The sequence below is a fragment of the Patagioenas fasciata genome, chromosome 30 (genome assembly GCF_037038585.1).
Source record: "Patagioenas fasciata isolate bPatFas1 chromosome 30, bPatFas1.hap1, whole genome shotgun sequence".
NCBI lineage: Eukaryota > Metazoa > Chordata > Aves > Columbiformes > Columbidae > Patagioenas > Patagioenas fasciata.
The window spans coordinates 3,667,031-3,690,289 of record NC_092549.1 but is presented as its reverse complement, the minus strand read 5'-3'; the positions used below and the strand labels follow the sequence as shown (position 1 = coordinate 3,690,289).

At 67.3% G+C, this 23,259-nt stretch overlaps 2 protein-coding genes and 1 pseudogene across 2 annotated transcripts; 2 read left to right on the top strand and 1 right to left on the bottom strand.

Annotated features, from left to right (window-relative positions):
* Nucleotides 1–465: 465 nt before the first annotated feature.
* On the top strand, nucleotides 466–11,871 carry CRTC2 (CREB regulated transcription coactivator 2). The gene is made up of 14 exons (XM_071800440.1): nucleotides 466–654; nucleotides 3,331–3,432; nucleotides 3,540–3,658; nucleotides 4,339–4,398; nucleotides 4,818–4,886; nucleotides 5,802–5,905; nucleotides 6,065–6,094; nucleotides 6,265–6,344; nucleotides 6,905–6,954; nucleotides 7,041–7,285; nucleotides 7,699–8,147; nucleotides 8,474–8,752; nucleotides 9,332–9,506; nucleotides 11,139–11,871. Exons 1-14 carry the CDS (start codon nucleotides 484–486, stop codon nucleotides 11,333–11,335), a joined length of 2,130 nt encoding a protein of 709 aa, XP_071656541.1. The 5' UTR covers nucleotides 466–483; the 3' UTR covers nucleotides 11,336–11,871.
* A 473-nt stretch (nucleotides 11,872–12,344) lies between these two features.
* On the top strand, nucleotides 12,345–22,827 carry DENND4B (DENN domain containing 4B). Its single transcript, XM_065857506.2, has 27 exons — nucleotides 12,345–12,417; nucleotides 14,161–14,471; nucleotides 14,540–14,792; nucleotides 14,872–14,941; nucleotides 15,064–15,233; nucleotides 15,308–15,549; nucleotides 15,639–15,705; nucleotides 15,782–15,840; nucleotides 15,933–16,077; nucleotides 16,184–16,359; nucleotides 16,493–16,593; nucleotides 16,668–16,883; nucleotides 17,424–17,569; nucleotides 17,637–17,776; nucleotides 17,849–17,972; nucleotides 18,083–18,289; nucleotides 18,366–18,494; nucleotides 18,573–18,717; nucleotides 18,789–19,294; nucleotides 19,372–19,491; nucleotides 19,563–19,738; nucleotides 20,447–20,570; nucleotides 20,684–20,917; nucleotides 20,989–21,094; nucleotides 21,171–21,336; nucleotides 22,261–22,325; nucleotides 22,408–22,827. The coding sequence occupies exons 2-27, from the start codon at nucleotides 14,173–14,175 to the stop codon at nucleotides 22,551–22,553; spliced, it is 4,332 nt and encodes a 1,443-aa protein (XP_065713578.1). The 5' UTR covers nucleotides 12,345–12,417; nucleotides 14,161–14,172; the 3' UTR covers nucleotides 22,554–22,827.
* On the bottom strand, nucleotides 22,009–22,127 carry LOC136113044 (5S ribosomal RNA; annotated as a pseudogene).
* Nucleotides 22,828–23,259: the final 432 nt, after the last annotated feature.

The following is a 23,259-nucleotide window of genomic DNA, read 5'->3' as shown; positions in this document are numbered from 1 at the left end:
GGGAGGGAGCCCATTAAATTTGGGGGGGACACACAGTGCCCAAGGGGGGCCCGTGGTGCTGTAGGGGGTCTGGGCCCCCAGTCTGAGAAGGGGAGGCTGGGTCCCGAATGCGGGGGTCACCCCGCTGTACCCCCCGCCCCGTATTGACACCAACCCCGCGCAGCGTCACCCGCCCCCTTAAGCCTTCGCCCCGCCCCTTGCCACGCCCCCTCCCCGCCCCCGGGGAGGGCGGTGGCCGCGCGGTGCACGCCGGGACTTGTAGTCAGTCCCGCCCTCCCCGCCCCGCGCACCCCCGGGGAGGGCGGAACCCGGGACTCCATTTCCCAGCGGCCCCTGCGTGCGCCGCCGCGGGGCCTGCCGGGAGTTGTAGTCCCTGCCCCTCGGTGCCCCGCGGCGGCGCCCGGCCCGCGGACTCCCCGCCCCAGCATCCCCCGCGCGGCGGCGGCGGCGGCGGCGGCGGCCGGAGCGGCCCGAGCAGGGAAGATGGCGGCGGCGGGCGCGGGGGCCGGGCCCGGGCCCGGTGCGGGCTCCTCGGCCGGCGCCGGCACCTCCAACCCGCGGAAGTTCAGCGAGAAGATCGCGCTGCAGAAGCAGCGGCAGGCGGAGGAGACGGCGGCCTTCGAGGAGGTGATGATGGAGATCTGCTCCACACGGGTGAGCGGCGCCGCCGCGGCCTCCCCCCCACCCCCCGCCGCCGCCGGATGCGCCACGGGCCCGGGGGCGCCGCAGGGGCGGGGAGGGGTGCGAGGAGCCGGGGGCTGAGAGAGGGGCCGGGGGCTGAGAGCCCGGGGGGTCGTGAGGGGCCTGGGGGTCGTGAGGGGCCCGGGGGTTGTGAGGGAACCTGCGGGTGTCGTGGGGGTTGTGGGGGCGCAGGGCTCAGGGGGGTGTAGGAGAAAGGGGGGGTCTGGCGGAATTCGGGGGTGCAGAGGGGTCGGGGGGGTTTGGGGGCGCAGCCCTTGATGCGACGGAGCCGATGGGGCATCCCCGGGGCTGGGCCTGAGCTTGGGGTGCGGAGGGGACCCCCGTTAAGGGAAACGCTCCTCCTCGGGGTGCCCCCCCCCCGGTTCTCCTTCCCCTGGGTCTGTTTGTGTTGTTGCTCTCGGCTCCTCGCACGGGATCGCACGTGGCTCGCTCGCCCGTGGCACCGCGCGTGGGTCCGGCGCCGCCTGGAAAACCCGCTCCTGGGGGTCACCGGGGGTTCAGCGGGGGCTCACGGCGGCCGTCGCCTTCCCGCTGCCGCCGGGACCCACCGGGGTCTCCATGGGATGGGCGAAGCACCCAGTTGTGTCACAGCCCCGTGTCACCTCTGCCGGGGACCTCGGGGATGGTCGGGTTGGGTCCTTCCCGCCCGGTTCCCGCGGGAGGCAGCGGGTGCTCCATCCCTGGAGGTGCTTCGGAGCCAAGCGAAATGGTTGGTTTTGCTGGACTCGGTGATCCCGTGGGTCTCTTCCAACTGAAATGATTCAATTCTATTCTATTCTGAGGAAACGCAGCGCTGGGAGCGAGCGGCGGGATGGGGAGTGTTTGTCACCCGAGGGCTCCCCGAGGGGCCGTGTCCCCCATAGCGCGGAGTCCCCTATAGTTTGCCATGTGGGGAAGCCGCCGAGAGGAGACGGTCAGCACCGGTCGGCGTTTCACCCCATGCAACGGGCGGGGGTTACGTGGCCGTTGGCCAAAATGGGGGTTTGGCCAGATTGCAGCCACCGGAGGGGCGGGTTGTGCCGACACCGGGGCTCTGCGGTGCGGCCGGAGCAGAACCGGGATGGATGAGTGCGGGGAGGCTCTTCAGGTGACGATGAGGCTCCGGTGTCACCTGGGGCTCAGCAGGAGCAAAACCCACCCTGGCACCGGGGTGGTGACAGGGACAGGGGAGTGACGCGCGGCTCTCGGAGCCGATGACAGGCCGGGGATGTCACCCTGCAGGTTTTGTCACCTCTGCAGTTGGGAGCCGCGACCTGCGCGTCGCCGCCGAGTTTGGGAGCGGGCTGGAGCCTCCGGCGCCGTGTTTGCACAGTAAACAGCTGGTTAATGTGCAGCGAAACCGGGGCAGAGGCACCAGGACTGTCCTCACCGCTAATCCCCGTCCCGCGGAGCCACTGGAGCCGCTTCTGGGGCTGTCCCGGCTTTTCGGGGTCCCCTCCATACACACCCCCGTTGTACCGGCTGCTTTTGGTGGCTCCTCGCCGGGGAGAGGCGGCTCCCACCTGATTTTCTGCCCGATTTCGGCTCCGCAGGGACCCTGGCTCAGCGAACAGCACCAGATCCCAAGACCTTAAGCTCCAGCGCGGCTCCTAATCCCGCGGTGCCAGCGCAGCCAGCTGTTCGCTAAATCTCCTGGGTGTTTTGCTTGTTTTCCCTTTGTTTTTTAACTCTCCCCTCGGATCTGGATTTGACCGCTCTCCAGCTTGGGAATTCGCTGTCGCGGCTTTCCCGTTCCTGAGCTGCTTTTTTGGGGTTTGTTCGGCTCCTCTTCCCCTGGGGTTGGTGCCGGGGACGCGCCGGTGGATTCTGCGCATCGGGATGGCGGGGAATGGGGCATCCCCGTGTGCCGGGGGGGACGGGGACACCGAGCGTCTTCTGCCGCCGTGGGGAAGTTTGTGTGGCTCATGGTGGGTCGAGCCCCGCTGGGCTGTGCCGGGACGGGGGTGTCGGTGCCGGTGCTGCCGCGGGACCCCCCGCTCCCCTCTGGTTTTCTCCACCGTGCTTGGATCGCGTTATCTCCCGCCTGCGGTTTGCCGCGACTCCTTCCCTCGGCCTTGAGCTGTGCCGAGTGGTCCCACCCCGCCTTGGGGTGTCCCCCGTTTTGGGGGCGTTCGGTGCGGACGCGGCGCCGGCAAACCCGGCGTCTCCAAATGGAAGGGACCGGAGTGACGCAGTGAGGGGCCCTGAGCCCTGGGGCTGTTTTGGAGGGGGGGTTCACCCTTTGGGTGCCGCAGCCGGCGCTTTGCCCGCCGCCAAACCCTCAGCGTCCTTCCTGCGCCCACGGAGCCGGGAAAGTCCCCTGTGGGGCCACCGCTGCGCTCGGTGGCTTCCAAGCAAAGAGTTCCTGGGTGCGGGGAGCGGCGGGAGGGGGCAGAGCCCCCCCTTGTGGATCCACGTCCCCTCTTCCCATGGGACACCCTGGGATTGACGCTGTGGGCGGGAGAGCGTGGGGACAACCCGCTGGGATGGGGACCACCCGCTGGGATGGGGACAGCCCGCTGGGACGGGGACAGCCCGCTGGGACGGGACCAGGGGGTTGTGGGGTGTAGCGGGGCGGTCGGGACGAGCCCCCAGCCCCCCCGGGGTGCCGGTTGTTCCCCCCCTGACCCATGTCCCCCCCCGGCCCAGCTGCAGGCGCAGAAGCTGCGGTTGGCGCACAGCCGGGGCCCCTATTACAGCGGCTCCCTGCCCAACGTCAACCAGATCGGCAGCGGCGTCTCCGAATTCCAGGTGAGCGGCGGCTCCCCCCACCACAGGGTGTTGATGGGGGGCCGGTCCGGACCCCCCTGCCCTGGCAGTGGGGCTGGGGGGGCTCAGCGCGGTGTCCCCTCCCGCAGGGCCCGTTGCATTCGCCGCTGGACTCCACGCGCAGCACCCGGCACCACGGGCTGGTGGAGCGGGTGCAGCGGGACCCGCGCCGGATGATGTCCCCGCTGCGGCGATACGTGCGGCAGATATCCTTTGGCCTTTATCCTTTACCCGCTGCTCTTTTCCCTTTTCTCTTCATCCCTTTCTTTCCCGCCCCGTCCGTGGGGCCAGGCTGGGGCTCCCAGTGCTCCCAGTGCTCACCTCTCTGGGATTATGGAGCACTGGCAAAGCCGGCTGCCCTGCTCTGTCTGTGGGGTTGTGTTAGAATCACGAAATCACAGATGGGTTGGGTTGAAGGGGCGTTTAAAGCCCCCCCTGCCATGACAGGGACATCTCCACCAGCTCAGGGTGCTCAGAGCCCGTCCAGCCTGGCCTGGGATGTCTCTAGGGATGGTTCATCCACCACCTCTCTGGGTACCTGGGCCAGGCTCTCACCACCCTCAGGGCAACAATTCCATTCTATCCAGCCTCAATCTTTTAATTTAAACCCATCACCCCTTGTCCTGTCACCCACTCAAAATTCCATCCCCATCTTTTAAGCACAGAAAGGCCACACTAAGGTCTCCCCGGAGCTTCTCTTCCCCAGCTCAACACCCCAACTCTCAGCCTGTCCCCCAGCAGAGCTGTTCCAGCCTCGGCTCATCCCTGTGGCTCCTCTGGCCCCTCTCCAGCAGCTCCGTGTCCCGTGCTGGGGACCCAGAGCTGGATGCCGTACCCAGGGGGGTGTCACCAGAGCTCTGCGTTTGGCCCTTGACGCGCCCCTCACATCGACAGCTCTCCCTACGGACCCACCTACCTGTCCCCTCCGCCTGAGCCCAGCTGGAGGAGGTAAAACCCCACGGATCGGGGGGGACACACAGAAACACTGAGACGCCGGGAGGGCGCCCGGGAGGTCTCCCCGCTTCTCTGATTGCGGGTGCTGCCCACCCTGTCCCGCACAGGGGGGTTTAAAGAGGATTTTAAGGATTTCATCCTGCCCAAAAGAGCTGCATCCCCCGGCCTCTGGGATGGGTGAGGGGACCAGAGTGCACCCCGAGCATCGTTTCTGTGCCACCGAGGTCCCTTTGGGCTCGGCTCAGCCCTTTTAGAGCTCGCTCAGATCTCCTGGGCCTTATTTTCAAGGCTCCATGACGTGTCACTGTGTTTTTGGACGGCGCAGCTGTGTCCCCAAGGCCGAGCCGCCTGTCACCGCGGTCTCAGGGCTGTGGGGCCCCCCCAATAACGCCGTGGTGTTTTTCCTTCCGAAGGACCATGCCCTGGGGGAACTTCCCTACGGAGAAAGGACATTTGTTCAGGCTGCCCTCGGCTCTCAACAGGTGAAGGAGTTTTTGTTCCGTTTTCTCTCTGTCCCAGGACCCTTGGGTGGGCACAGCCCTGGTTGTGACACCCCCAGTGTGACCCTGCACACCCCGTGCTTGGGGTGCGGCTCCGTGGTCCCGCGGAGCTACTTTTGGGGACACAATGGGTGTCCCCAGGGCTGCCCTCGCTCAGTGCTGCCACTCGGGACAAGGACCCAGGGGATCGAGCCACCTCTGGGGACCCCGCGAGGTGACAGAGCAGTGGGTTGAGCCCCCCAGTGGGGTCTGAGCCCCCGCTGGGCTCGAGCACAGGCAGGAGCTGCCTCTACCAGCCCAGGAGAGCCGCAGCGTCACCCCGGGGTGGCTTCGGGGCGGTCCCTGTCCCCACGTGGGCCCCGCGCGGGAGGGGGCTGCGTCCCTTGGGCGGCAGGGGGGGGTTTCCTGCCTCCCAGCTGAACAATATCCCCCTTGTGCGGTCCCAGGACGCGTCAGCAGCTTCTGCCCGGCCCCTCCCCGCGCTCCTCCGCTTCAGACCCACTAATTGGGGACACAGTGGGTGTCACAGCCCTGGGCCCTCGGCCCCTTAGAGCCCCCAGGGGGGAACAAAAGGTCCTGGGGGATCCTGGTTTCCCCAGTGCTGAGGGCTGGATGGAGCAGATGGGTCCGGAGCACCTTGGTGCGTAGGGCGAGGGACATCGCGCTGGGGGGGCTGGCAGAAGGGGACAAGGACCCCACAGAGCCACCGGGGCTCGGAGCTGGTTGTTCCTCCAGCAAACACCCCCATTCTGCCTTCTCTCCCCCGTTTCCCCAGTGCTGGCAGCCCTGCGCCCCCCAGCCCCGCTCTTGTCACCCTCCCCTGGACACGGCTGTCATTACAGAGGGGGCGAGGGGGCGAGGGCCGAGTCTAACGAGCCCTTTTCCTTTACTAATTAGAACAAATTCCGACTCGGCGCTTCACATGAGCGTGATGAACCCCAACCCCCAGGACGCCTACCTGGCCCCCTCGCAGGCCGCCCCCCCGCCCGGCCGCCGCAGCGGTGAGTGACCCCCCCATGGAACCCCCCTTGGGGACACGTGGAGCCCTGTCCCTCGGCATTGGGGTCAGGCCATGGCCCCCCATCCTGCCCACGCTCCGTGGCGCCGGTTCGTGTTGTCCCCGTGTTCCCCCACTCACGGTCACCCCCTCTCTCTCGCAGGGTTTCTGGACGGGGACGCCGACAGCAAAGGTGAGCGGTGGCCATGCAGCACCCACCTGCGTCCCCCCCTTGCTGTCACCAATGTGTCGGGGCAGACAGCAGCGGGTGGGACGGGGGGGTCTGTAATGTCCCCCTGTGCCCCGGGGTGGATGTGTCACTGTCCCCATGCCGCACTGACCCTCTGCCCGCCCCCCCGCCAGTGTTTCTTTTCCAAGTGCCTCCCATCGAAGAGACGTTTGACGACAACAAGCATTCGCTGAAGCCCTGGGACACCAAGAAGGTGGGTGCAGGGGAAGGGCCGTGAGGATGTCACCTCCGCGTCTCCTTCCTGCCCGTGGGACGTTGTGACACCGGGGTGGCTCTGCCTCCTTCCTGCCCTCAAACCGCGGCTGGCGGGGGCTGGGGAAGATCAGGTTCAACATGAAGGAGTTTGGGTTGAAGGGATGATTAAAGTTCCCCCTCTGCCATGACAGGGACATCTCCACCAGCTCAGGGTGCTCAGAGCCCGTCCAGCCTGGCCTGGGATGTCTCCAGGGATGGTTCATCCACCACCTCTCTGGGTACCTGGGCCGCGCTCTCACCACCCTCAGGGCAACAATTTCATTCTATCCAGCCTCAATCTCTTAATTTAAACCCATCACCCCTTGTCCTGTCACAACAGGCCCTGCTCAAAATTCCATCCCCATCTTTTAAGTCCGGAAAGGCCGCACTAAGGTCTCCCCGGAGCTTCTCTTCTCCAGCTGAACACCCCAACTCTCAGCCTGTCCCCCAGCAGAGCTGTTCCAGCCTCAGATCGTTTCCGAGGCTTCTCTGGGGCTTCACTCTTGTTTCATTTTGCAGCTCTCGTCGTCCTCGGCCCGTCCGCGCTCCTGCGAAGTCCCAGGGATCCAGTAAGTCCTGGGCCGTGCGGCAGGGGGGGGGACGCCAGAGCAGCGCTGTTCCCACACCGAGTGTGTCTTGTTTTTCCCCCCCCCAGCATATTTCCATCCCCGGATCAACCCGCCAACGTCCCCCTCATCCCCTCGGCCCTCAACACGGGCGGTTCCCTCCCCGACCTCACCAACCTGCACTTCCCCTCCCCGCTGCCCACCCCTCTCGACCCGGACGAGACCGTTTACCCCAACCTGAGCGGGGGCAACAGCACCGGCAACCTGGCCAACACCATGACGCACCTGGGCATCAGCGGCGGCATGGGCCTGGGGACGGGCTACGACTCGCCAGGTGAGGCCGGGGAGGCGCCGGGGTGGTGTCGCAGCCACAGCGATGTGGGGGAGCCGAGAGAGGGGCCCCCGCGGTGCGGAGCTGCCGGCAGCGAGGGGACCCCCTGGCCGATGCGCCGGGGGCGGCTGCGGCACAGATCGGCCTCTCTGGGCGATCCCAGGATGGAAACCGCGCAGCCGGGGGTCCCGCGGGGGTGTGGGATGGTAGCCCCGGCGAGGACCCCACCGAGCGCCCCACGCCGCCGCTCCCGGGGTGCGTGTGTGTGTTTGTGTCTGTGTCTCCATCGTTTTACTCGTCACCTCCGTCACTTCCATCCCACGGGGCAGCCGGGGAGCCCCAGCCCAGCCCGGGGAGGAGATCCCGGGGCGATTCCGTGGGTAACGCTGGTGTCTCTTCTTTTTTTGTCCCCACAGGACTTACCTCACCTATGCAGAGCTCCCTGAGTAACCCGTCCCTGCAGTCCTCGCTTAGCAACCCCAACCTGCAGGCCTCCCTGCGCAGCCCCTCGCTCCAGTCCTCCCTCAGCAACCCCTCGCTCCAGTCCTCCCAGAGCAGCTCCTCCATCCCCTCCTCGCTCTCCAACCAGTCCCTGCCTTCCTCGCTCTCCTCCTCGCTCAGCAACCCGTCCCTCCCCACGTCCCCCCGCAGCCAGTCCATCCAGTCCTCCCCCAGCAACCCCAGTTTGCCGTCCGGCTTGAGCGGCTCGTCCTACTCCCCCATGGTGCAGGCGTCCATAACCACCTCGCCCCGCCGACGGGTCCCGCTCAGCCCCCTCACCCTCCCAATGGGTGGCGACTCCAGAAGGCAGCACCCCAAACAGTTCTCACCAACAATGTCACCCACATTGTCCTCCATCACCCAGGTATGCATGGTCCATCGCCCGCCGCCGTCTCCTCCTCCTCCTCCTTGACTTCTCTCTCTCTGTCGTCTCGTTTTCCATCCTCATCTCAGCCCACACGCCAGGGAAGCCCCCGTGGCAGCTCCGCGGGCTCGGGGACCGCGGGCGCGGGGGGGGACACGGCGTGTCCCACCCCCGGGGGGGGTGCTGGGTGCAGGGGCTCGGTGCCCGGCGCTGCCGTTCGGGTTCCCGTCACCGCGATCTGGTGCTGGGGGCTGGTGGAGACGTTCCCCGTCCCGCGAGAGGCACCGGTGGGTGCCGCTGACCCCCCCGCTCCGCTCTCTCCGCAGGGGGTGCCCCTGGACACCAGCAAGCTGCCGGCCGACCAGCGGCTCCCGCCGTACCCCTACAGCCAGCCCGGGCTGCTCCTGCAGTCCCAGCCCAGCCCCAAATCCCTCCCGCAGCCCGTGCAGCCCCCCCCGCAGCCGCCGCTGCCCCCCGCCCCGCCGGCGCGGCCCCCGGTGCCGCCCAGCGTGGCCACGCAGCGCCCGTACGGCCCCCCGTACCAGCCTAACGCCGCCATGCAGCCGCAGCTGGGACAGAGCCTGGGGGACTACAGCCTGGGCAGCGTGAGTGCTCCTGGGGGGGACAATGAGGGGGGACAGCGGGGTGTTTGTCACCATAACCCACCTCTTCTTCCTCCCCATCACCCGCCTCTTCGTACCTATAACCTGCCTCTTCCTCCTCCCCATCACCCTCCTCTTCTTCCTCCCTATCACCTGCCTCTTCATCCCTTTAACCCACCTCCTCTTCCTCCCCATCACCCACCTCTTCATCCCTGTAACTCGCTTCTTCTTCATCCCCATCACACACCTCTTCTTCCTCCCCATCACACACCTCTTCTTCCTCCCCATCACCTGCCTCTTCTTCCTCCCCATCACCTGCCTCTTCATCCCTTTAACTCGCTTCTTCTTCATCCCCATAACCTGCCTCTTCATCCCTGTCACCGACCTCTTCTTCCTCCCCGTCTCCCGCCTCTTCTTCCTCCCCATCTCCCGCCTCTTCTTCCTCCCCGTCTCCCGCCTCTTCTTCCTCCCCGTCTCCCGCCTCTTCTTCCTCCCCGTCTCCCGCCTCTTCTTCCTCCCCGTCTCCCGCCTCTTCTTCCTCCCCATAACCTGCCTCTTCTTCCTCCCATGGCGCCCCCACAGTTCGAGCAGTTCGGGATGGGCGACGGCCCCACCGCCAACAGCGGCGCCTTCCCCGAGGAGCTGGGGTCCCTGAGCTACCCCCCCACCGAGGCCACCTACGACCCCCCCGTCCCCAACCGGCCCAGCCTGAGCAACTGCAGCCGCCACGGCCCCATCCCCAACATCGTCCTCACCGGTGGGTGCGCGGGGGGGACACCGCGAACGGGGTGTCACACGGGGGGGGGACACCGCGAACAGGGTGTCACATGGGGGGGACACCGCGAACGGGGTGTCACAGGGTGTCACACGGGGGGGGTGTAGTGAACAGGGTGTCACAGGGTGTCACACAGGGGGTGTAGTGAACAGGGTGTCCCACGAGGGGATGCCGTGAACAGGGTGTCCCATGGGGGGACGCCGCGAGTGGGGTGTCACACAGGGGGACGTGGTGAACAGGGTGTCACAGTGTGTCCCACAGGGGACACTGTGAACAGGGTGTCATACAGGGGGACACCACGAACAGGGTGTCACATGGGGGATGCTGTGAACAGGGTGTCACAGGGTGTCCCACAGGGGGAACACCGTGAACAGGGTGTCACATGGGGGGATGCAGTGAACAGGGTGTCACACGCGGGACCCTGTGAACAGGGTGTCACACGAGGGGACGGCACGTACAGGGTGTCACATGGGTGACGCTGTGAACAGGGTGTCACAGGGTGTCACACGAGGGGACGGCACGTACAGGGTGTCACATGGGTGACACTGTGAACAAGGTGTCACACAGTGGGACGTAGTGAACAGGGCGTCACACGGGGGGACGTGATGAACAGGGTGTCACACAGGGGGGTGTAGTGAACAGGGTGTCACAGGGTGTCACATGGGGGGACGTGGTGACCAGGGTGTCACACGCGGGACACCATGAACAGGGTGTCACACAATGGGATGTAGTGAACAGGGTGTCACACGAGCGGACATGGTGAACAGGGTGTCACAGGGTGTCCCACAAGGGGATGCTGTGAACAAAGTGCCACATGGGGGGGACACCACAAACAGGGTGTCACACGGGGGACACCGTGAACAGGGTGTCACAGGTGTCACACAATGGGACGTAGTGAACAGGCTGTCACATGCAGGACACTGTGAACAGGGTGTCACACAGTGGGATGTAGTGAACAAGGTGTCACAGAGTGTCCCATGGGGAATGCTGTGAACCGGGTGTCACACAGGGGACACCGTGAACAGGGTGTCACAGGGTGTCACACAGTGGGATGTAGTGAACAGGGTGTCACAGGGTGTCACAGGGTGTCACACAGTGGGATGTAGTGAACAGGGTGTCACAGGGTGTCACACAGGGGGACGTGGTGAACAGGGTGTCACATGCGGGACACAGTGAACAGGGTGTCACAGGGTGTCCCACAGGGGACACTGTGAACAGGTTGTCATACAGGGGGACACCACGAACAGGGTGTCACACGGGGGACACTGTGAAGAGGGTGTCACAGGGTGTCACATGGTGGGACGTGGTGAACAGGGTATCACAGGGTGTCCCACAGGGGACACTGTGAACAGATTGTCACACGGGGGACACCGTGAACAGGGTGTTACAGGGTGTCACATATGGGGGACGTGGTGAACAGGGTATCACATAGGGCACACCATGAACAGGGTGTCATAGGTGTCACATAGTGGGATGTAGCGACCAGGGTATCACACGGGGGGACATGGTGAACAGGGCGTCCCATGGGGGACACTGCGAGCAGGTTGTCCCACGGCGGGGACACCACAAGCGGGGCGTCACACAGCGGGCGCGCTGACCCCCTGCCCCCCCCAGGGGACTCTCCCCCCGGCATCTCGAAGGAGATCGCCACGGCGCTGGCGGGGGTGCCGGGCTTCGAGGTGGAGGCGCTGGAGGACGAGCTGCGCATCGAGCCGCTCAGCCTGGACGGGCTCACCATGCTCAGCGACCCCTACGCGCTGCTCACCGACCCGGCCGTCGAGGACTCGTTCCGCACCGACCGCCTGCAGTGAGGGGGGGCCCGCCCCCCCAGACCCCCTCCCCACTTCTTCCATCACCCCCCTCCCCTCTTTATTTTCTTACTTCTTCCGGGGCCACCGCCGGGGTTGGGGACGCCGGAGCCGGCATGGAGCGGGGGACACAAAGCATCTCCCGGGGGGGCTGTACATAACCCTATAGGTAGAAACCCCCCCGGGTTAGGGGGGGGGGCAGGGTGGGGAGGGGGCCACTTCCATTTTTATTTCCTTTTAATGTTTTTTCTGCCTAATCATCATGTTTAAGGATTCTGCGCCCCCCCCATCGCTGCGCCCCGTATGTACCCCCAGCCCCCCCCCAGCTGCCGGGGACCCCGCGGGATGTGTAGAAAGCACTTGTAACTTTGCCCCCCCCCCCCCACCTCCGCACCCCCCCAAAAAGCACGGGGGGCCCCGTCTGTGCGGGCAGGGGGACCTGGGGCCCCAGGACCCGCATTCCCCCCCCAGCCCGGGAGGGAGCCAGAGTGATTTATTATTATTATTATTTTTTAAAAATATATTATATGTTAATTAAACGCCTCCTGTGCTGGCGTGTGGCTGATTTCATGGGGGGGGGGATGAGCCAGTGGGGCCTTGGGGAGGCTCCCGGTTTGGGAGTGCAGGGGGGGTCACCTGCTCCCAGTCCCTTATGGGGGGTCAGTGGGTCCCCCCACAATTCCTGAGCATGGGGAGGGGTTGTGGTGCTGGGGAGGGTTCCTGGGGGTGCTGGGGGGATCCTGATGGTTCCTGGGGGTGCTGGGGGTGGGTCCTGATGGTTCCTGGGGGTGCTGGGGGGGGGTTCTGATGGTTCCTGGGGGGGGTCCTCAGTGTTCTTGGGGGTGCTGGGGGGTGGGTCCCCAGTGTCCTGATGGTTCCTGGGAGTGCTGGGGAGGGTTCGTGATGGTTTCTGGGGGTGCTGGGGGGTCCTGATGGTTCCTGGAGGTGCTGGGCTGGTCCCATGGGGTTGCAGAGCGTCCTCCCGCCCGCCAGGTGTCGCTGTCGGGAGCGGCGGGGCCGTGGGGGGCGCTCTTCAGTGGCCCAGTGGAGCCCAGCGGCGCGACCCGGCCCGGCCCGGCCCGCAGGTACCGGCAGGGGGAACCGGGGGGGAGAACCGGGGGCTGCGGGGGCCCGGCCGGGGCTGGGGGGCTGGGGCTGAGGCTTGTGGGGCCGGGTGTGGGGCCTGGGCCGGCCTTAGGGCCTGTGGGGCCGGGTGTGGGGCCTGTGGGGCGGGGTGTGTCTGGGGCCGGCTCGGGGGTCTGTAGGCCCGGCTGGGGGTGTATAGGCCCGGTTTGGGGTGCGCAGGGCCGGGTTTGGGGTGCGCAGGGTTTGGGGTACATGGGGCCGGTTTGGGGTGCACAGGGTTTGGGATGCAAAGGGTTTGGGGTGCGCAGGGCCGGGTTGGGGTGCACAGGGCCGGGTTGGGGTGCACAGGGCCGGGTTTGGGGTGCGCAGGGTTTGGGGGTCACAGGGCCGGGTTGGGGTGCACGGGGCCTGTTTGGGGGGCACAGGACCGGGTTGGGGTGCACAGGGTTTTGGATGCACAGAGTTTGGGGTACACAGGACAGGGTTTGGGATGCACAGGGTTGGGGTGTACAGGACTGGGGTGCACAGGACTGGGTTGGGGTGCACAGGACTGGGTTGGGGTGCACAGGGTTGGGGTGCACAGGACTGGGTTGGGGTGCACAGGACTGGGTTGGGGTGCACAGGGCCCCCGGCGTGGCTCCATGGCCGGGCTGTCATTTCCCGACACCCCCGTTCCCACCCCCCGGTTTCCAGCCCCAGGCGGGTGCAGGTTGAGGAGCCCATGGGGTCCCCAGGACCTGCTGCTCAGGGACCCCCAGCTGCTCCCCTGCACCGGGGGCCCAGGGACGTGACCAGGACACCCCCCACTGTCACTGCTCCCCTCTCCGTGGGGTCACTGCGGGGTCCATGGGGACAGGGCAGTGACACCGTCACCCAGGACCCTGTCACGTCCCACCGCAGGGACCCAGCCGGGAGGTCGGGGGGTGTGTAGGGGGCACAGAGCGGCTGTGGGGACCCCCCCGCACCGCTTTGTCCCCACCCAGGCAGGTGGCAGGACGCTAAACGGCTGTGTGTCCTCGCCTCAGCCGTCACCACCGCTAAAAATACCCCTGGGGTGTCCGCCCGTGGGGACGGGGTCCTGGGGATGGGGAGCAGGGGACAGAGTGAGCCGTGCGGTGACCCCGTCCCCGCAGCCCCAGTGGGGTGTAACCCCCAGATAAAGGGGTGCGATCCCCAGGTTGCGGAGCCACCATGGTGCCCCCGCTCTGGGTGTCCACGTTGGGACTGTTTCCCCCCACTGGTGTGGCAGCAGCGTGGTGCCCGGTGCCCCGTGGAGGGGGTGACGGCCGTGGGCTGTGACGTGGGTGTTCGCAGCCTCCTCGCCCGCTTCCTTCCCCTTTCCAGCCCGCCCTGCAGCAGCCTCCGGGCCCCTCCTGCAGCGCCCGGCAAGCGGGGGCACCGGGGACAGGGAGGGGGCGCATGGGGGGGTCTGCGGGCTGGGGGCACAGCAGCCAAATCTAGGGGGTCCACGCTGCGGGGGGACTCCCAGCCCAGAGCTGCTGCTCCAGGGGTATCCCTGGCGTTGTGCCGGGGTGGGGTGCTGTCCCCCCCTCCCCAAACCGTGGGGGTCTCTGTCACATCGCGGCGTGACCGGAAACCTCCTCCCTTCCCGTCGCCGGCGCTTTCGCCCCGTCAGCTCCGCCGTGTGACAGAGGAGCTTTCCCTGCCCTGCGCAGCGCGACGCGCGGGGGGGACCCGTGCGGCAGGTTTGGGGGTGACCCCGTCCCGCTGTCCCCCCGCAGATGCCGTGAGCCATGTCGGACGAGAAGCCCCCGCAGCTGGTGGACTACTTCGTGGTGGCCGGACTGACGGACGCGTCGCGGCCGCTGGAGGAGGAGACCCAGCAGCACCGCCCGGCGCGGCCCAGCGAGCCCATCACCGACGTGGCCGTCATCATCCGCTCGCAGGGCGAGGAGGTGCCGCACGGCTTCACCTGCATCGAGACCACCACCTCGGGCCACCCCGTGGACCTCAACGCCGGGCTGCTCAACAACCCCCAGATGTTCCTGTGCTACAAGCGGGGCCGCGACAAACCGCCGCTCATCGAGTTGGGGTGAGTTGGCACCCGGCGGGGGGTCAGGAGCCCGCTGGGGGTTCCCCTCATGGGTTTTCTCCACCCAGGGTGCACTACGAGGGGAAGGACCGCCCGAAAGCGGGCTACAAGATCCTGGAAACGACGCCGTACAGCCGCTCGGCCAACCTCAACTCGGGGGGGCCGGGGCACCAACGCACCTTCCTGACGTACCGGCGCGCGGCCGAGCCCCACGGCCACAACACGCTGGGGGTCACCGACATCTGCCTCGTCATGCCCAGCAAGGGCGAGAGCACCCCCCACACCTTCTGCCGCGTGGACAAGAACCTCAACACCAGCATGGTGGGTGCCGGGGTGCCGGGGTGGACCCCCCGCTGCCGCCCGGCCCGCGCTGACCCCCCATTCCGCTCCCTCCTCGCAGTGGGGCCCGGCGCTGTTCCTCTGCTACAAGATCGCCATGGCCAAGGCCAACACGCTGGTCTATGAAGCAGGTGAGGGGACAATTCGGGGGGGACAACCCGTTATGTGTTGACACTGTGGGGCTGGGGCTGCCGCTCCTTGGTGGAATGGGGGAGATGCTAAGCTGAGGTTTTCTGTCCGTCTGTCCGTCCAGGGCTGCTGGGGCGTTACCCGGAGCAGGACAGCGAGTCCTTCCCGCTCCCCGAATCAGTGCCCGTGTTCTGCCTGCCCATGGGGGCCACCATCGAGAGCTGGCCGGCCGACACCAAGTACCCGCTGCCCGTCTTCTCCACCTTCGTGCTCACCGGCGCTTCGGGTGACAAGGCAGGACCCGCGGAGGGGGGACCGGGGGGCGTTTTGGGGAGGGGGAGCCGGCTCTGAGCGCCCTCCCCGCGCAGGTGTACGGCGCGGCCATCCAGTTCCACGAGGCGTTTCCGCGGGAGCGGCTGTCGGAGAAGCAGAGCCTGCGGCTGGGGCTGCTGAGCGTGGTGGACCGGCGGCCCGTGGGCGGCCGCTCGCTGCAGACGCGCAAGAGCATCTGCGTCCTCTCGCACTGGCCCTTCTTCGACGTCTTCCGCAAGTTCCTCATGTTCATCTACCGCTACTCCATCTCAGGACCGCACGTGCTGCCCCTTGAGACGTGAGCGCTGCGCCCGGGGGGAGGTTTTTTGTGTGGGGGGGACAAGGGGGTGACCCCCGCTGTGTCCCCACGGAGCCATCTGCCCGCAGGCACATCTCGCATTTCATGCACAACGTCCCCTTCCCGTCCCCGCAGCGGCCGCGCATCCTGGTCCAGGTGAGTCACCGCGTGTCCCCCGCGCCCCTGTCCCCGTCCTCGCCTTGGTGGCTCCACCGTGTGTCCCCCCCCGCAGATGTCCCCATACGACAACCTGCTGCTGTGCCGGCCTGTCTCCTCCCCGCTGCCGCTCAGGTAGGGCCGCTCGCGGGGCGCTGGGTTTGGGGACACGCGAACGGAGCGGGAAGACGAGACGTGGGGGCGGCCAAGTGACATCCCCCCCGCAGCGGCGCCAGCTTCCTGACGCTGCTGCAGAACCTGGGCCCCGAGAACGCGGTGGCTCTGCTGGTGGCCGTCCTGACCGAGCAGAAGCTGCTCGTCCACTCCCTGCGCCCCGACGTCCTCACCAGCGTGGGCGAAGCGCTGGTGGCGGTGAGTGCCGCGGAGGGGACGCGCCCACGCGGGGGGGACGCGCCGTGGGCGCCGGGGACCCCCAAACCCGGCTCCGCGGTGCTGACCGCCCTTGTCCTGTCCCCAGATGATCTTCCCCCTGCGCTGGCAGTGCCCCTACATCCCGCTGTGCCCGCTGGCGCTGGCTGACGTGCTGTGTGCCCCCGTGCCCTTCATTGTAGGCATCCACTCCAGCTACTTCGACCTCTACGAGCCCCCCCGCGACGTCATCTTCGTCGATTTGGACACCAACACCATCTTCCAGTGAGTGGTCTCCCTAAATTCTTGGCAGTAGTGCACTTGAGATCCCCCCACCCTGCGGTGGCTTCACTTTGGGGGTTCTTGGGGAAAACGGGGGGTCTGCCCGTGCCCTCCCCTCGTCCCTTTGTCCCCCCAGGAGCGAGGAGCGCAAGCCGCTGTCCCCGCGCGCGCTGCCCCGCCGGCCCTGCAAGGTGCTGCTGGCCTCGCTGCACAACATCTCCCAGCAGCTGGATGAGCGTGAGTGGGGCCGCGGGGGGGCCCCGCACCCTCCTCGTGCCCCTCGCCCCTCATTTTCCCCCCGTTTCTCGCAGTGTACAGCGGGCCGGGGGAGGAGGCGTCGCTGGAGCTGCTGCTGAGCGACGCGGAGGCGGCGCGGGGCCGGCGGGCGCAGCTGGAGCTGGAGGCGCGCGCGGCGTTCCTGCGGTTCATGGCCTGCGCCCTGCGCGGGTACCGCTCCTTCCTGCGCCCCATCGCCCTGGCCCCCGCGCCCGCCAGCCGCGACACCGGCAGCCTCTTCGCTCTGCAGGGTGGGTGGGGACGGGGGGACGCGGGGAGCGGGAAGGTTGGTGGCCCAAACCTCGAGTCATGGGGTTGGTTTTGGGCTCTTCGTGCCGAGAAAGGCCTTGAGGAACTGGGCTTGAGAGAAGGGAATGGAACTGGTGAGGGGCTGGAGCACAAGTGTGATGGAGCGGCTGAGGGAGCTGGGGGTTCAGCTGGAGAACAGGAGCTGAGGGGAGACCTTCTGATCTCTGAACTGCCTGAAAGGAGCTTGGAGCCAGGGGGGTCGGGCTCTGCTCCCCAGGAACAAGCGCCAGGAGCAGAGGAAACGGCCTCAAGTTGCGCCAGGGGAGGCTGAGGGTGGAAATTTGGGGTGATTTCTCCCCAAAGGGCTGTGGGTGTTGGAACAGCTGCCCAGGGCAGTGCTGGAGTCACCATCCCTGGAGGGGTTGGAATACACACAGATGAGGTTTTCAGGGTGGGTTAATGCTTGGACTCCATGATTTTAAAGCTTGTTTCCCACCCCAATGATTCTCTGATTTGTGATTCCCCCCACCCCGGCCCCGCAGGGTTCCTGAAGTCGCGGGACCGCGCGTATCACCGCTTCTACGGGCAGCTGCTGCGCACGCAGCTGTTCACGCAGTTCATCGAGGACTGCTCCTTCGCCAGCGACCGCGACCCCTGCCTCGAGTTCTTCGACACCTGTGTGGACAAGGTGAGTCCCGCCGGCCCCGCGTTCCCTGTCCCCCCGCGCTCCGCTGACACCCTCACCCCCTCCCCAGGTGCAGGCAGAGCTGGAGAAGCCAGAGGACACCCCCCTGATGGAGCTGGATGACCCGCGGGGGGGCGAACACACCGTCTTCATCACCCCCCCCGAGGAGCCGGTGGGGCCCGATGGCACCGAGCTGCCCGCGCTGTACCGGTGAGACCCCCCTCACCGCCCCATCGCCACCCTCCGTGTCCCCCCAGCTCAACCTCTGCTCCCCCTCCCCAGCTACGACGGGTTCCCCGCGCTGCGCCCCGAGCTCCTGGAGCCGCCCCGGGACCCGCTGGTGGCCCAGCTGTGCCAGGCCCGCAGCAGCGCGCCCAGCAGCCCGGCCCCGCGCCGCACCAAGCAGGTGAGCGTCACCAGCGGCGCCGCGACGTTTTCGAGCCTCGGCATCGACGGGACGGCGCGATGCACCCGCTGCCCCCCTCAACCTCCCTCCTCTTCCTCCCCGCACCCCAGGAGATGAAGGTGGCCCAGCGCGTGGCCCAGAAATACTCCTCGGTGCCCGACATGTGGGCCAAGTGCCTGCTGGGCCACTGCTACGGGCTCTGGTTCCTCTACCTGCCCACCCACGTCCGCGCCGCCCCCGCCAAGCTGCGTGCGCTGCAGCTGGCCTACGATGTGCTGCGCAAGATGGAGGCGCACAAAGTGGTGCTGCCGGACGAGGTGGGTGACGTTGGAGCTTTGGGGATCCCTACGGGGTTCCCCAGCCCGCCCTGATGCCCCTTTGTTGCCCCCCCAGGTCTGCTACCGCATCCTGATGCAGCTGTGCGGGCAGTACGGCGAGCCGGTGCTGTCGGTGCGGGTGCTGCTGGAGATGAAACGCGCCGGCATCGTGCCCAACACCATCACCTACGGCTACTACAACAAGGTGACGGGTCACACGTGTGTCCCGGGGCTCCGGGGGGGTGTCCCCGCCGCCACCTGACACCGTGTCCCCCCCTCGCAGGCGGTGCTGGAGAGCAAGTGGCCGGCGGGGACGCAGAGCGGGCGCCTGCGCTGGGCCAAGCTCCGCAACGTGGTGCTGGGGGCCGCCCAGTTTCGGCAGCCCCTACGGCAGCGGGAGCGCCGGGCGGCCACCGTCGCCACCCCGGGTACGTGGGGGACAGGGACGGGCTGGGGGGGCCACCGTCACCTCGCTGACACCCTTCGCTCCCCTCCACAGCCGCCCCGGCGCCGCGGCCCAGCCTGCAGCGCCAAACCACCTGGGCCGGGCGCAGCCTGCGGGACCCCCCCCCGGCGCCCCGGCTGGTGAAGAGCGGCAGCCTCAGTTTCCACAGCGAGGGCGGCCGGGGGGGGCCGGGGGAGCCCCCTACTCCCCAGGTCTCCCCTCTCCCCGCAGCCCCGGAGCCGCTGCCCCCCCGGCTGCGCGGCCCCCCCGGCTCTGCCGACGGGAGCCTGTCGGACGTCAGCTTCGCCACGGACGAGAGCGACCGTGCGGATGAGGCGCCGGCGGCGGGGGGGGGCACGCCGCGGCGGGGGCTGGCGGCCAAGCTGCAGCAGCTGCTGTCCCCCGGCAAACGGCCCTCGCTGCGGGCCCCCCCTGCCAGCGCCGAGCCCCCCGCCGGCCCCCGCGACCCCGAGCAGCGCGACGGGGAACCCCCCCCGCGCCGCAGCCCCGCCAGCACGCTGCTGCGCCCGCGGGAGCGCCCCGAATCCACCGCCTCCGAGGTACCCGCGTCTCCCGGGGGGGGCTGTCTGTCTGTGCACGTCTGTCCCTGCTGATGGCGCGTGTGTCCCCGCCCCAGAGCTCCGTGTCGCTGGGCAGCGAGCTGGACCTGTCGGACACGTCGGTGGGGAGCAGCGGTGTCCCCAAATCCGAGCCACCGGCTGATGGGGCGACCGGGCAGGAGCCGCCCGCTGTGGAGGTGAGGTGGGGTGCGGGGACCCCCCGCCCCGGGCTGTGCCGGGGGGTGACGGGGACACCGCCGCCCCCCAGGTGCTGCTGTCCAGCTGCTCGCGGTGCCAGGGCTGCGGCGCGCTGGTGTACGACGAGGAGGTGATGGCCGGCTGGACCTCGGACGACTCCAACCTCAACACCACCTGCCCGTTCTGCGCCCGGGCCTTCGTCCCCTTCCTCAGCATCGAGATCCAGGACTTCCAGCTGCCCCCCAGGTGGGACCCCGCGAAACCCCAACGTCCCCGGCATCCCTGGTGTCCCTCGTTGCTCCCACCAGTGTCCGCCATCCTCTGGGTGAAACCCCAACCTCCACATCCCCCCGGTGTCCCCCCCAGCTCCCCTGTGTTCTGCCCTCCCTGTCCTCTGAGGGAAAACCCTGATGTCCCACACCCTTCCCAGTGTCCCCAATGTCCCTCTTTGCTGCCCACTGGTGTCCTCTGTTCTCTGGGAGAAATCCCTGCTGTGCCACATCCTCACCATTGTCCCCAGTGTCCCCGATGTCCCTCTTTGCTGCCCAGCACTGCTCCCCAACCTCCCATCCTTTGGAGGAAAACCCTCCTGTCCCTCATCCCCCCCTGGTGTCCCCGGTGTCCCTCATTGCTCCCCACCAGTGTCCACCATCCTCTGGGCGAAACCCCAATGTCCACATCCCCCTGGTGTCCCCGCTGTCCCCAAACCCCCTTTGTGCTGCACGTGGGTGTCCCCTGTTCTCTGGGGGAAAGCCCTGATGTCCTTCATCCCCTGGTGTCCCCAGCTCCCCTCTTTGCTCCCCACCAGTGTCCACCATCCTCGGGGTGACACCCCAACATCCACATCCCCCCGGTGTCCCCACTGTCCCCAACTCCCCTCTGTTCTGTCCCCTGGGGAAACCCCCAATGTCCCCCGTTGTCCCCTGTTTCCATAACCCCCTATTTACCACGCAGCACCGCAGAAGACGCCTCCGTCCCTCCCGCCGCCGCACAGGGACCGGTGCTCAGCGACCGCCGCCGCTGCCTGGCCCTGGACGAGGCCAAGCCGGAGCTCTGCAACGGCGTCCCGGACACACCGGTACGTGCCGCGCACCGGGGGGACGCAACCATCCCTGGGGGGACACAACCATCCCCAGGGGGACACAACCGTCCCCGGAGGGTGTCCCAGCAGCTCTCCCCGCTCTCCCGCAGGCGCCGTGGCGCTCGGAGCGAGTGGCTTTCGCCTACCTGAGCCCCTTGGTGCTGCGGAAGGAGCTGGAGAGTTTGGTGGAGAACGAGGGGGGGGAGTTCTTGGCGCAGCCGGAGCTGGTGGACAGTCACCCCATCATCTACTGGAACCTCGTCTGGTACTTCCAGCGCCTGGGGCTGCCCAGCAACCTCCCCCGCCTGCTCCTGGGCTCCCAGCACGTCGCTCCGGCCACGCAGGTAACACCGGGGGGGTCCTGGGGGGTACACGGGGGGGTCTCCAGCCCGGCGCCCACCTCCCCGTCCCGCAGGCGCAGCCCCCGGAGTCCCCATCGGTTCGTGTGCGGCTGCTGTGGGATGTGCTGGCCCCCGAGCCCGACAGCTGCCCCCCGCTTTACGTCCTCTGGAGGCTTCACAGTGAGTCTGGGGGCGGTGGGGAGGTGGGGGAATGGCGCAGGGTGGGGGTGACGCTGACACTGTCCCGTCCCCATAGGTAACGTCCCCACGCGGCTGCGGTCCTGGCGGCCCCATGGCTCCCCCTTCTCGCTGGCGTTCCTGGAGAGCCTGCTGAGCCACGTGGGGCTGAGCGAGGTGCACAAAGCCATCGCGCTCTTCCTCGAGACGCTGGCCGCCCCGGGGGGGCCGCGACACATGCCCAGGTAGAGCTGTCACCCCTCCATTGTCACCACCCCACCATTTCACTGCTCAGCCTCACAGAATCCCGGAATGTCAGGGGTTGAAGGGCCCTGGAAAGCCCATCCAGTGCAATCCCCCCGGAGCAGGAGCACCCAGCTGAGGTTCCACAGGAAGGGGTCCAGGGGGTTTGAATGTCTGCAGAGAAGGAGACTCCACAACCTCCCTGGGCAGCCTGGGCCAGGCTCTGCCACCCTCACCCCCAACAAGTTGCTTCTCATCTTCCAGCGGAACCTCCTGTGTTCCAGTTTGCACCCATTGCCCCTTGTCCTGTCACTGGTGTCACCCAGCAGAGCCTGGCTCCATCCTCCTGACACTGCCCCTTTCCATCTTGATCCCCAGCAATGAGTCCCCCCTCAGTCTCCTCTTGTCCAGCTCCAGAGCCCCAGCTCCCTCAGCCTTTCCTCACACGGGAGATGCTCCACTCCCTCCAGCATCTTGGTGGCTGCGCTGGACTCTCTCCAGCAGTTCCCTGTCCTTCTGGAGCTGAGGGGCCACAACTGGACACAATATTCCAGGTGTGGTCTCCCCAGGGCAGAGCAGAGGGGCAGGAGAACCTCTCTGACCCACTGAGCACCCCCTTCTAACCCACCCCAGGTCCCATTGGCTTCCTGGCCACAAGGGCCCAGTGCTGGCTCAGCCCACAGCACCCGCTGTTCCCAGCTGGTCTCCCATCCAAGCACTGACCGGGCCCGACCCTGCTTAGCTTCCCAGATCAGGCGAGATGGGGCGTTCTCAGGGTGCTATGGCTGTATAGATTACATTATGTGTATCTATATGTTCCCCAATATATCCTGATAGTATCTGAACTAAACCCTTTTTTCAAGGGCAGAGCAGAGGGGCAGGAGAACCTCTCTGACCCACTGACCACCCCCTTCTAATCCCCCCAGGAGCATCTACCGCGAGCTGCTGTTCCTCACGCTGGCGGCGCTGGGCAGGGAGCACATGGATATCGGTATGGGGGGGAGCTTGGGGAGCGGTTCGGGGGGGGAGTTTGGGGGTGCAGCGCTCACAGGTGCCCCCCCCTCACCTCACAGCCGCTTTTGACAAGAAATACAAGTCGGCGTACGCCAAGCTGGCCGGGAGCCTGGGCAAGGACGAGCTGCGGCGGCGCCGGGCGCAGCCCCCCAGCTCCAAAGCCATCGACTGCCGCAAGAGCTTCGGGGCCACCCTGGAGTGTTAGGGGGGGGGGACACCCCAAACCTCCCCCCCCCCCCAGCCCTGAGGCTCCCGCAGGGTTTTATATGTCAGTATTAATATATTTTTATTTATTTATTCACCCCCTCCTCGCTTGTGGGCATCAGTGGTGGGGGGCTGCACATCTCTCCCCCCCACCCATCTCTGACCCCCGGGGGGGTTTTGGGGGTGCCCCCCCCCTCCTCCTTCCCCCACACTGTGCAATAGGAACCCCCCGCCCCGGGGGGGCTGTAAATAAAAAAGCGGCTGCGGTTATTTTCTCTGCTGCTTCCACAGGAATCTTTTTGGGGGGCGTTTTTTGGGGAGCTGGGGGTGTCGGCACCACCGAGAGCGGGAAGCGGTGCCAGAGCGCTGGCCCGAGGCCACGGCGGCCATCTTGGGCCTGGCGGAGGCCTCGCCGGGGCCCTGCCCCCTGCCGGGGGGGGGGGGGGGTGACACACGCACACACGCGTGGTGGCGCCGGTACCGGGGGTGTGGGGGGGTGGATACGGTACCGGGATCCGCCCCCCCCACTCCGCACGTCGCACCGGGCCACGTGGGGCGGGCACCGGGCGGCTACGGCGGCCGCTCTGGGCCCAAATTCCCCATGTGGGGGAGAGTGGGGGGGGCCGGGGGGGTGGTTTTTGCCCGCCGACACCGCGCGCGACCGGCGGTGCCCGGATGTCCAGGCTCAGGGACCCATTAAAGGCGCC

Coding starts and splice junctions, on each gene's coding strand:
- CRTC2 (XM_071800440.1), top strand. CDS start 484: ATGGCGGCGGCGGGCGCGGGGGCCGGGCCCGGGCCCGGTGCGGGCTCC. Junction 4,887..5,801: donor CTGCCCTCGGCTCTCAACAG/GTGAAGGAGTTT, acceptor TTTACTAATTAG/AACAAATTCCGACTCGGCGC. Junction 9,507..11,138: donor CCCCAACATCGTCCTCACCG/GTGGGTGCGCGG, acceptor TGCCCCCCCCAG/GGGACTCTCCCCCCGGCATC.
- DENND4B (XM_065857506.2), top strand. CDS start 14,173: ATGTCGGACGAGAAGCCCCCGCAGCTGGTGGACTACTTCGTGGTGGCC. Junction 18,718..18,788: donor GGCCACCGTCGCCACCCCGG/GTACGTGGGGGA, acceptor TCCCCTCCACAG/CCGCCCCGGCGCCGCGGCCC. Junction 20,918..20,988: donor ACGTCGCTCCGGCCACGCAG/GTAACACCGGGG, acceptor CCCGTCCCGCAG/GCGCAGCCCCCGGAGTCCCC.